Source organism: Coffea arabica, chromosome 10e (assembly GCF_036785885.1).
Source record: "Coffea arabica cultivar ET-39 chromosome 10e, Coffea Arabica ET-39 HiFi, whole genome shotgun sequence".
In the NCBI taxonomy this organism is placed as follows: domain Eukaryota; kingdom Viridiplantae; phylum Streptophyta; class Magnoliopsida; order Gentianales; family Rubiaceae; genus Coffea; species Coffea arabica.
In genome coordinates, this window is record NC_092328.1 from 28454122 (window position 1) to 28466681 (window position 12560).

At 41.8% G+C, this 12560-nt stretch overlaps 1 protein-coding gene and 1 long non-coding RNA gene across 2 annotated transcripts; both read left to right on the forward strand.

Annotated features, from left to right (window-relative positions):
- Positions 1-372: 372 nt before the first annotated feature.
- On the forward strand, positions 373-5588 carry LOC140015185 (uncharacterized). Its single transcript, XM_072067090.1, has 5 exons — positions 373-507; positions 628-760; positions 3441-3673; positions 4101-5029; positions 5288-5588. The coding sequence occupies exons 1-5, from the start codon at positions 373-375 to the stop codon at positions 5586-5588; spliced, it is 1731 nt and encodes a 576-aa protein (XP_071923191.1).
- A 4522-nt stretch (positions 5589-10110) lies between these two features.
- Positions 10111-12243, forward strand: LOC140014975 (uncharacterized). The gene is made up of 3 exons (XR_011821723.1): positions 10111-10301; positions 11258-11320; positions 12002-12243. It is a non-coding gene; the product is annotated as an uncharacterized lncRNA (long non-coding RNA).
- Positions 12244-12560: the final 317 nt, after the last annotated feature.

Below are 12560 nucleotides of genomic sequence, written 5' to 3' on the forward strand. Positions count from 1 at the left end.
AATGGGATTTTACCCCGAAGGCTTGCATCATGCTAGGCCTACCCTTGGCACAAAAGGGTCCCCCCATAGGACATGCATCTGAATTGTTTGAACAATCACTAACTCATGTCTTTTTCTTTTTTTCTTTTGAATAAGTTGCAGAAATCTAGTAACGATTGGTTTATCTAAAGATTCTTTTGCATCCTCAGGTAAAGTTTCAAAATAGCTTCTCGGAAAAGCCCCATTATTACGCGATCCCGAAGTAAAGCCCAAAGGAATCGTGTAGACATGAGTACTCAGCCAGAATCGTCTGATAAGACCGCTGCAACTACCCAGCCGGAAGCCACAAGTCCCGGGGTTCAGTTGACTGAATTACTCACCAAATTTGGGGAAATGGCGTCTGAGATGGCCGCCCAAAAGAAGTTGATCGACGAGCCCATTAGTAGCAGAGTGCAGCCCGAGCCTGCGCCCGTCAAACAACCGGAATCCGAACCATTTGTCATTCCTCCAATTCAAACTTCTTTTGAAGTAGTTTTCAACCCGCAGTATACTTATACTCAAAATCCTCCGTTCTATCCTTCCTATGGGCAAGGATTTCAGCCTCAAGGTGGTCCAAACATGCCTCTGGATCCACAAACTTTTTATCAGACCACCGCAGAGCCTGTTGTGCCAGAGCACACTGTTAAAACCAAGCCAGAAGCGGGAGAGTCGTCTGCCCCGGTGGATATGAAGCTACTTAAGAGATTGGATCGTTTCGATGAGTTCATCAGGAAAAGCCAAGGTTTAAGCAAATAAGGGGTGTTAGACTACGATGATCTGTGCCTGTTTCCAAATGTACAGCTGCCCGTGGGGTTCAAGACCCCAAAGTTCAATAAATATGATGGTACAGGCAACCCTAAGACGCACTTGCGTTTGTTTGCCAACAAGTTGGGCAGACCGGTGGATGACGAAAACTTGCCATTAAGGTTATTTCCAGAGAGTCTAGAAGGAGACGCCCTCGATTGGTATTCAAACTTAAAGCCAGAGGAGGTGAAGACTTGGCTTGATCTGTCCAACGCCTTCATCAGACAATACGAATATTGTGACGCCCCGAAAAGTATAAGTGTGAGAACCCGAAAATTTTCTAATTTTCTAGGGTTTATTTTATTTAATCGCCCGCCTTTTCTACATTTTCTTTATTAGAAAAATTCCCCAATTAGTTTTTGAGAAATTAAGAGCGTATTTTGAACATGGGACCCGCAAGTGCGGTAAACGCAATATATTTTTGACAACTTGTTGGATTTTTGTATTAAGTGATATTATTTTACAAGGTGTTAAGATATTTGTATTGGAGAGACAAAAAGATAAGCTTTGAACCAAAAGGTGACAAGTGTCACCTTGTGATTTAATCTTGGACTTTGACCATTTGACTTTACCTTTACATTTACCAAATAAATACAAAAAATTGATCAAAATAAGCTTCATTTTGCAAGCTTCTTGGCCGAATGTTCTTGCTCAAGAAAGAAAGAAAAGCTCTCAATTTCTTCCTTCTATTTCTTGCTCAATCTTCAAATCCAACCAATAAAACTCCAAATCAATCTCTTGTATGGCTAAGGTGAGTTGTGAAGAACCACTCTCCTCCCTTAATTGATGTTCAATTCATGATTGGTGGTGATATAAGATGCACTTTTATGGATTATATCTTGATTTTGGTTGAATTGGAGAAGTTTTATAATTTTTGGGGATTTTTCTGTTTTCATATGGATATGATTATGGGGTCATGTATGATGATTGGAAATGATGTTTAATGACTCTAGGAGGTGGAAAAAGTGATTAATTACAATCAATTTCTGTTTTGGAAGAAATTTCAGAAAATTAGATTTTGTGAAGGAACATTCTGCCCGAATTTTTAGCTCCTAGTTAGAGGCCGAATTGGCCTTGGCTTAAAACATGAAAGTTGTAGGTAATGATATTTTAGAGATGCCTACAAAATTTCAGGTCAAGCGGAGTAGTGTAGAATGAGAAAATTCGAAATTACTATTGCTGTTCTGGTTTTACCCGAATGTAAGAATTGCGCCTGTAATTGGTTGTTTTGGCTGGAATTACATCCGAATTGGTTGTTGAGGCCTTATGATGAAATTTAACCCTGTTTCTTAGCTTTCAGTTGGTTTTGGAATTTCTGGATTTGGACTTGGATAGCCTGCTTTATGATGTTTCCGCTAGAATGCATTTTGGTGAATCTGTTTTACGTTTTGATGTAGTATCTTGCATTTTTGACCTGTTTACACTCAAAACTGGGTTGAGTGACCTTATGAAATATTGTAGCCCTGTCTCTTAGCTTCGAAACGGTGGGTCTTGTACCTTCATCCGACAATCGTAGCGCCTTTGGTACCATTACCGCAAAATGACGTCAAAACCTGTTTTTCTGGTTTTGAGCTTAACTTTCATTTCCGGACTTTTCCCTAGCTTGACTTGTACTAGGACTACTTGGAGCTTGCTGAATGGCTATTGGATGAACTTGTTGTTGTGTGTGTACCTTTGGGTTTGAATGAGAAAAATAATGAAGCCTTGATGGCTGGAAAAGTAAAGAAAGATAAGAGGAAGTGCTGTCCGAATTTTGAAAGGACTTGTTTGCATTGAGTTTGTGAACTAAGACTTGGATTTGAGCAAGGCAATGATATATGATGGATGGTTCCTGAGCCATGGAGGTGAGTGACCCTAAACTATTTCCAAAGTACTTGTGAAATATTTCTTGCATTATGTACTCGATTGCATCTCATGCGTGCTTGCATGTGAATTCATGACATGATTTGGCTTCAATGAGTTCTGGAAAAGTCTTGTGCTGGACACCAACGTCTCCACCATTTTCGTGAGTTCGTGACATGATGGAGCAAATGGCTCCGGAGCTCAAAAAGGGGCTCCCTCCTAATGTTAATGTTAATGTTAAATGATCTATTTGAGCGTTGGGTGTTCAAGTGCTGTGATTTCACCGGCTCACGAGAGCACTAAACGTACATTTGATCTCTGAATCATGACATCATCGAAATGATCGAAATGCAACATTGTGAAATATATTTGTTTAATGATTTTACTGGTTACTCGCTGAGCTTCTACCTCACCCCAAAACTATTTTATTCCCCTCCACAGGGCTCAAGGCGAAGGAAGAACTTGTAGTACTTGTGCACGTGACTGGATGGCCTATATTTTGTACAATTTGGATTTACTAATCATTTTATGTATAGTTGAGAATTGTTTCCGCTGCATTTGTGACATGTAATTATTTGAGACTTGGATGTATATTTGTGGACCATGTGATGTATATTTGAGATTTATATTGTAATTCATTTGAGGATTGTAGTGAACGACTGACACCCGGCGAGAGTTGGGCTGGCGGCCCGCCGAACCCTTGGTTCGCCTTAGGGGGAGGTGGGGCTGTCACAAATATAACTGTGAGCTAGCACCGACCAGAACTACTTTGGAAGGCACCAAGAGGCGACCATCTGAAGATCATAAGACATACGCCAAAAGATGGAGGAAGATAGCTGCCAAGGTTGAGCCTCCGATGACTGAAAATGAAATTATTGGCACTTTCATAAAGGCGCATGATCCTCCATACTTCGAAGAAATCTTTCGTATGACCGGGTGTTCATTTGCTGCGATTGTGAATAAACTCGAAGAGTATGATGATTTTGTGAGAGCCGGGAAAATTGTTAACGTCTCTGCCCTAAAATCACAAGTAGAAGCTTTGCAAGGGCAAGGGAGCAGTGGAAAGAAGCCGCAGTTTAAAAAGAAAGAGGGGGGGCAACTTTTATTTGGAACCAGAACCCTTCACCCAAACCCCGATACCAACACAATCCAACCTACCAACCACATTACCCTTATTATTCAAACCCGCACCATGATATACTACCAATATCCATCACCCTCGACCTCGCCCAAGCTATCCTAACCCACCTTTAGCCCCTTTTCAAATTTCTCAACCAAATCCACCCCAAAACCGACCTCGCCCTCCATATAACCCAAGATTTCCTCCACCAAATAGACCTGTTTATAGCCATCCTCAACCTCTTGAACCTTACAACCAAGCCCGTAGTCGTACATTTACCGATTTAGGCAGGCCTCTAGACCAATTGTATGACCAGTTGAAGGCCGCCGGAAAAATTGGCACGGCGCTCCCTCCGACCTATCCATATGGCATATACGCTGGGTATAACCCACAAGCCGTCTGTGCTTATCATTCAGGGGCACCCGGACATTCAACCGTTGATTGCAAGGCTCTTAAGCATAGAATTCAAGATATGATTGAAGCCGGAGAGATTGTAATCAGGAAAAAGGAGGCACAAGGGCCGAATATAAATAGGAACCCCTTGCCGGAACACACTAATACCATTGGGGTCATTCTGGACTACGCAGAGTATGAGGAGCAAGTCCAAAAATTGGCAAGGGAAGCTGAGGTGTTTGGGGTCACAGACCAACCATTTGTAATAGAGGTGCCATTTGAGGAGGATGAAAGGCCTTTTATTTTGGATCTCACTCTAGCTGAGAGCAAGGCTTTGGAGCCGGTGGTCATCGAATTCCCAGATCAGGAGCCTGTTCTGAGTTTGCAGCGAGTGCCATGGAACTACGATGAACCTATCATACAAATTGGAGAAAAGTCAGTTGCCAAGGAAGAGGTGTCAGTGGTCACTAGATCAGGGAGGATTGCAAGTCCGTTTGGAGCTACCGTTCCGATTCAAACAAATAAACCCGAGCTGCCCGCTAAACCAACAATTACTGAGAAGGAAGCCTTGGATTTTCTTAAAAGGCTCCAAAGAAGCGAATATAATGTAGTCGAGAAGCTAAGCAAGTCGCCCGCCCAAATATCCATGTTGGATCTGCTCTTTTCTTCGGATATGCATAGGGATGTGTTGCTCGAAGTGTTGACTAAAGCTCAAATCCCTAAGGACATTTCGGTTGCTAATTTCTCACATATAGTTGGGAGTGTGTTATTTACAAAACAAATCACTTTCTCTGATGATGAGTTACCGGCAGAAAGCATTGGACATAACGAGGCTCTGTACATAGTTGTGAGGTGCAACAGGAAAATTTTGCCAAAGGTATTGATTGACAATGGATCTGCGCTTAATATCTGTCCTTGGAGTACCTTGGAAAAGCTAGGGTTGCAAGATATCAAGCTGAGGCCTTCAGGGACCATAGTTAGAGGTTTTGATGGAGCACAAAGAGAACCTATAGGAGAAGTGCATTTAGTAGTCGAGATGGGGCCCGCACAGTTTCAAATAGCCTGCCAAGTTATGCACTTTCCTAGTGTTTACAATGTTTTGCTTGGAAGGCCGTGGATTCATAAGTCCGGAGCTGTGCCTTCTTCATTGCATCAATTGTTGAAATTCATAGTAAATGACAAATTGATAACTATCTTTGCCGAGGAGGATTGCTTCGTGATTGCTGATTCTGGGTCCAAAGAAGATGGTAGCCGAAACGCCACAGTGACCCCTCATAGCACAGCTGATATCGTCTCCGTAAGTTGGATAACAAAAGGGGAACGAGCTCTGTCAAAGGCCAGTGTCATGATGGCTAAGGAAATGATCCGCGGAGGATATGAGTTTGACAAAGGGCTGGGACGTGATCTATAAGGAATTCTGAAACCAGTGGAAATTATGGAGAAAAAGGATTCATTCGGTTTGGGTTTCCGACCAACCGCTAAAGACATCAAAGAAATGAAGGAACGCAAGAGAGCAGAGAAAGAAGGCAGGCAAAAGGCCTTTGATATTCCACCACTGCATTATACTTTTCCACGACCAATCGAGGTGATCACGTCAGAGATTAACCCAGTTGACGAAATCGAAACTAGTTTGGCCCAATTGTTCGTTGGGGCAACATTTGAAGACAGTTTCCCAGATGAGGCCGAGTTTCCCGACATCCTTGAAGGATCAATTTCCAATTGGACAGCCGAGTTTCTGCCCATTCAGAAGGAGTTTCGGTAAAACTAAAAGGGTTTGTCATTCATGCGAATTCATGAAAATACTTCTGCATCTGTAAATAGCTAATGAAAGCATCTTTACTTTTGACTAAAATTTGCACATGTAAATATTGTTTCCGCTTGCTTTCTTTTTGTTTTCGCTTTCAATCAAAGGTTTTATGAAAATGCACAAGTGGTTCTTGTCATGTTGTTTTGTTTATTTGTTTGTCATATTGCTTATTCATTTGTTTGTTGTATGTTTGTTTGCTTATTATCCCACATTCGTTAATTCTTTCAGATGGCCAAAAATAAAACTATTCGACCCTTTGGATATCACTATTCTGGAATTCAATAATGGCAATCTCTATATCACTCACGACTTGGAGGTCTGGGAATCCGAGCTCCAAAGCGAGAGTGATAATGAGGAGGTATTCGATTCTTTTGCAAAGGACTTTGAACAATATGAGGAGAAACCGAAACCGAACCTGGAAGAAACAGAAAAGGTTAACATTGGCACTAAAGATGAAGTTAAGGAGGTGCAAATTAGTATTCATTTGAATGAGAGGCAGAAAAAAGAGATGCTTGAATTTTTGACTGTGTTCCAGGATGTATTTGAATGGTCCTATGATGACATGACTGGTATTTCAACTGATGTGGTAGTGCATAAGTTGCCCACAGATCCTACTTTTCCACCCGTAAAACAAAAACCCCGAAAATTCAAACCAGATATGAGCCTCAAAATAAAAGAGCAAATTGAAAAACAGCTCAAAACCAACATTATCATTGTTTCCCATTACCCTATTTGGCTTTCGAATCCAGTCCCTGTTCCAAAAAAGAATGGAGAGGTGCGAGTTTGTGTTGATTATAGAGACCTCAATAAGGCCAGTCCTAAAGATGATTTTCCTCTGCCAAATATTCACATTCTCCTGGACAATACCGCTGGGCATGAGATTGAATCTTTTTGTGATTGCTTCGCTGGATATCACCAGATTTTGATGGCAGAAGAGGATAGGGAGAAGACTGCTTTTATCACCCCTTGGGGCACATTTTGCTACCGAGTGATGCCCTTTGGTTTAAAGAATGCCGGAGCTACGTATCAAAGGACCATGACCACCCTGTTTCATGATATGATCCACCGGGAGATGGAGGTCTACGTGGATGACATCATAATCAAGTCTAAAAGAGCAGAGAACCATTTGGTTGATTTAAAGAAGCTGTTCGAAAGGTTGCGGAAGTACAATTTGAAGCTAAATCCTGCGAAATGCGCTTTTGGAGCACCAGCTGGTAAATTGTTGGGCTTCATTGTCAGTAAAAGAGGCATAGAGATAGATCCAGCAAAAATCAAAGCAATTCGAGATATGCCAGTGCCGAAAACTCAGAAGGACGTGAAAAGTTTCTTAGGAAAGATCAATTTTATTGGGAGATTCATTGCCCAGCTAACTGCCACATGCGAGCCGTTGTTCAAATTGTTGAGAAAGAATGTGCCATTGTATTGGAGTGAAGAATGCCAACAAGCTTTTGATAAGATCAAGGATTATTTGTTACATCCGCCAGTCTTGGTGCCACCCAAGCCGGGTCGACCATTAATCATGTACCTATCTGTGCTTGAAGAAGCAGTTGGTTGTGTCCTCGGGCAGCATGATGACTCCGGAAGGAAGGAGCAAGCCATTTACTATCTAAGCAAGAAGTTCACGCAGTATGAGGCTAATTATTCATTCATTGAGAAAAGCTGCTGTGCATTGGCCTGGGCAGCTCAAAAGCTGAGACACTACCTGTTGAGCCATACCACTTATCTTATTTCCCGATCTGATCCTTTGAAATATCTCTTGGAGAAGCCGATGCTAACTGGACGTCTGGCTAAATGGCAGATAATTCTCTCAGAGTTCGATATTGTTTTCACTTCACAAAAGGCTATCAAGGGGCAAGCTATAGCTGATCATTTGGCAGAAAATCCAAATGATGATGATTATCAACCACTTCATACTTATTTCCCTGATGAGAGAGTCTTATTTGTAGGCGCCACAGACGATATAAGTGAGCAAAGCCCTGAATGGAGGCTTTTCTTCGATGGAGCTTCGAATTCTCTCGGAGCTGGAATTGGAGCTGTTTTAGTTTCACTCGAAGGGAAGCACTACCCTGCCGCTGCCAAATTGCAATTTGCTTGCACAAACAACATGGCTGAATATGAAGCCTGCATTTTTGGTCTCAAAATGGCTTTAGAAATGGAAATCAAAGAGTTGATAGCTTTCAGTGATTCAGATTTGCTCGTGCACCAAACCTTGAAGCAGTGGATAACCAAAGATTCAAAAAATTTGCCCTACCATTGTAGTCTGCTCACTCTGGCCAAGCAATTTCAAAATTTGGAGTTCAGACATCTCCCGCGAGCCCGAAACGCATTTGCTGATGCTTTGGCCACCTTAGCTTCTATGATCCAGTATCCAGATAAATTGAGGATCGAACCAATCCAGATTCAACTTCAAGATAAGCCTGCCCACTGTTGGGTTGTAGACAAGTCCTCTGACAATATTCCTTGGTATAATGATATTAAGGAGTTTCTCAAAACTGGGTCTTACCCTCTGCATGCTAGTACAAAGGACAAGAGTTTTCTGCGTAGAATGGCTTCAAAATTTTTCTTAAGTGGAGAAGTTTTGCACAAAAGAACCTCAGATTTGAACCTTTTAAGGTGCATCAATGAAGACGAAGCAAAATACATGATGAAAGAAGTGCATAGTGGCGTTTGTGGACCTCACATGAATGGCCATTTGCTAGCAAAGAAAATCATGAGAACCGGATACTTCTGGCTTACTATGGAGCGTGATTGTATAGATTTTGTCCGAAGATGTATAAAATGTCAAATGCACGGTGACGTTATACACGCTCCGCCCACTGAATTGCATAGTATGATCGCCCCATGGCCCTGTTCAATGTGGGGTATGGACGTGATTGGTACGATTGATCATCCCGCTTTAAATGGACATCGATTTATATTGGTGGCAATTGAGTACTTTACTAAATGGGTTGAAGCGGAGTCATTCAAACATGTAACGAAGAAGGTAGTGGCCAATTTCGTGAGAGATCACATCATCTGTCGCTTTGGAGTACCCGAAACGCTTATCACAGACAATGCCAAGAATCTGAACAATGACATGGTAGATGGACTATGCGAGCAGTTCAAGATCAGACACCGCAATTCTGCCATTCATAGGCCTCAGATGAATGGAGCTGTAGAAGCCGCAAACAAGAATTTGAAGAAGATTATCCGTAAAATGACTGAAAGGCATCGCGATTGGCATGAAAAGTTGCCTTATGCATTAATGGCGTATCGGACTTCTATCCGGACATCGACTGGGGCAACGCCATATTCACTCATGTATGGAATGGAAGCTGTATTACCAGCTGAAGTTGAAATTCCTTCGCTACGAATCCTCATGGAAGCTAAATTGGAGGAGGCTGATTGGATGAAGCAGCGCCATGAGCAATTGACTTTGATCGATGAAAAGCGGCTCAATGCTATCTGTCATGGTCAGTGCTATCAGAAACGTGTGGCCCGGGCTTACAACAAAAAAGTCCATCGGCGTGCATTCGAAGAAGGTGACAAAGTACTAAAGCGGATCTTGCCAACGCAAGATGAAGCTAAAGGCAAATTTGCTCCAAATTGGCAAGGGCCGTTCATTGTCCAAAAGGTATTACCTGGCGGAGCACTTATTTTGGCGGAAATGGATGGACGAACTGTGAGAACCCGTAAAACCCTAATATTTTTTTTCTAGGGTTTATTTCCCCTTACTTGCATGTTTTCTGCATTTTCTGGCTTAGGAATATTTTCCTGGTGAATTTTATGAGCAGTTATAGTTTTTAGATGAATTTTCTAGTATTGGAGAGTTTTTAGAAAATTAAGAATATATATTGGACGTGGGACCCACTAGTGCGAAGTTCGGGAAAATTCGGCCAATACGGTTAAGTTTCGGATACTGTGAAAAATTTATCGGGTGTTAAGAGATAAGTAGTGTGTGTGAAGTGATTGATGTGAGAGAGAAAAGAATGATAAGAATGCATTTAATGAGATGCCACATGTCACGTTCTCATTGGTTATGACTTAAGAAACACTATTCACCTTTTGACAAATTTTTGACTTTTGACCCAACTAGTAAATATCTTCAAAAATTCACTAAAATTCCCTCATTTTCTCTCCACCATAGCCGGCCCTCTCAAGCTCCAAGGAAGACAAAACTCTTCAACATTCAAGCTTCTAACAAGTCCAAATCCACCAAATCAAGTGCTTAAGTTAGTTCTACTCCATAAAAACTTTCCTTCTAGTGCTAGTTAGTGTGTTGGTGAACTTTGTTTGAAGGATTAAGGTGTTCAACATCCTCCTCTCTCTTGTTTCTTGGTAAGTGAAGCTTGAAACACCCTACTACACCTAATGATGCTTATGTTGTGCTTACTAGTGATAAGAGTGCTGAAATTTCTGGTTTTTATCTTGGTTGGAATTGATTTGGTGAAGTTTTCCATTTTAAGATGATTTTTCTGGTTTAATTGGATTATGATGGTGTGGTTGTTTGTGATGATTGGCAATGGACTATAATGGCTCTAGTGGATGTGAAATGTGGTTAAATGCAATCAATTTTGGATTTGGTGTGAAATTGAAAAGTTAGGGTTCTTAATTTCCCAATTCTGTCCGGTTTTTGATCATAGGGTTAGAGGCCGAATTTGACTTTTCTCAAAACATAAAAGTTGTAGGTATTGATGTGATGGAGATGCCTGTAAAATTTCAGGGCATTTGGATTAGTGTGGAGTGAGTTATGACGAAATTACTGTAGCTGTTCTGCTTTGGACAGAATGCGAAAACTGCGATAGTAATTGGCTATTTTGACTGGAATTGGTTTGGATTTTGGAGTTGGTGTCTTCTGATGAAATGTAGCTGGATGACTTAGCTAACATATGCCTTTGGAATTTCGGCATTTGGACTTGTATGGACTGAGATATACCGATTACAGTTTTCTGCATTTTGCAAACCTGTTTTGGGAATTCTGGTATAGTATTTCGTATATTTGACCTAGTTGTGTTAGGAACTGGATTGAGTGACCTTCTACATTGTTGTAGTTCTGTTTCTTGGCTTCGAAATGGTGGGTCTTACACCCCCATCCGATAATTGTAGTGAGAGTTGTGCCATTACCGCTTTTGGAGGCCAAAAACTGTTTTTGTCGTTGGGACGAATGAGTTCCAATGCTTGATTTTCTGGTTTGCTATTATGCTTGTTTATGCATATGAAACCCTATTGGGTTATAATTGGCTTGGCTTTGTGACTCGTTATCGAGTCTTATGGTAATTGTTCACTTGTTCTAGGAGGAAACGGTGGTGCACGACGTTCGTTTAACGACGGTGCATGAAACATCATTTTCTCACTTGGTGAGTATACTACTCACTTAATTGTTACTATGTGGCTTTGCTAAATGTATATGTGATGCCTTGAAGGCTTACTTGGATATTGGAATTGATTAAGGTGAGGGTGTACTTGACCGCCCTCACCCCTTTTGATAGTATCACTGATTGGCTACCGTTTTACTGCATTACTGAACTTGATATACTGGATACTGAATTCCATTCTTGGAAACTGATTTGGTGTCATTTGGGCGAATGTCCAATGGCTTCACTGTATTACTGAGCTCAACCCCGTTTGGTAGTCAATTGGATCGAGCCGGCGAGGGCTTGGTCGTGAAAATTGTCATGCCACGGGGACTGTACTGAGGAACCTTGTGGTAATGAGACCTTTGGTTCCGGTATACTCGAGTATTACCAAAATGACTGAATGGAGTGCGGGCCCGGTTGGGGTATGTTGGGTGGAAGGAATGGAAGTGAAGTGAGGTCTACGGTTTGGTACTTTTAACATTGACGGAGGGTCAATGAGTGTGGATCAAGAATGTAAGCATGGAAATGGGCTCTTGAGAGCCGACCGTATCCTTTCACTGAATTGCTTACTTCGAAATTGCATACTTGAATTGAATGGTTATGCTTATGTGATCTTAACTGCTATTGTGATAGTTGCTCACTGAGCTTTAGCTCACTCCGTTCCATTTGTTTTCCTTACAGGAAAATGAATACTTTTGGAAAAGGTTGTAATAGTTGAATGACAAGTTGAGCTCATGTATATGTATTTTGATTAGCTCCTTGAGGGTGAAAACCCTAAGTGCTTTGATTGCACCAATGTTTGGGGTAAATGGCTATTGTATATGTATGAACGAAATGGATACTTTGGTAGGCCGTTTGGCTTGTAAATGTTGGTTTCCATTGTATATATATGTTTGGTAAATGTTTGGATGGATTTCGGATCACCACGGCTTTCAAACGGAAAAGAAAAAAAATTTGACCGAAGGTCACTGGCCTGAATCCGGCCAGGAATCCGGCCAGAAACGGGCCGGATTGAAGGCCGGATTGCCTGTGAAAATTTGAAAATCCGGCCAGTTGCTCACTGGCCGGTATCCGGCCAGACAATCCGGCCGGAATCTTGGCCGGATTGCCGGCCGGATTGAGTGGAACTTTTGAAAAAAATTCGAAATGCTCACTGGACAGTATCCGGCCAAGAATCCGGCCGCTAATCCGGCCAGATTCCGGCCGGATTCTGACGTGGCCTGCACTATTCATCTTCGGC

Excerpts from the sequence above, each read along its gene's own strand:
- LOC140015185 (XM_072067090.1), top strand. The coding sequence starts at position 373 with ATGGCGTCTGAGATGGCCGCCCAAAAGAAGTTGATCGACGAGCCCATT. Across the intron at positions 761-3,440 it reads GTTCATCAGGAAAAGCCAAG|GCACCAAGAGGCGACCATCT; the intron begins GTTTAAGCAAAT and ends CTACTTTGGAAG. Across the intron at positions 3,674-4,100 it reads GAGCCGGGAAAATTGTTAAC|TTGAAGGCCGCCGGAAAAAT; the intron begins GTCTCTGCCCTA and ends TTGTATGACCAG.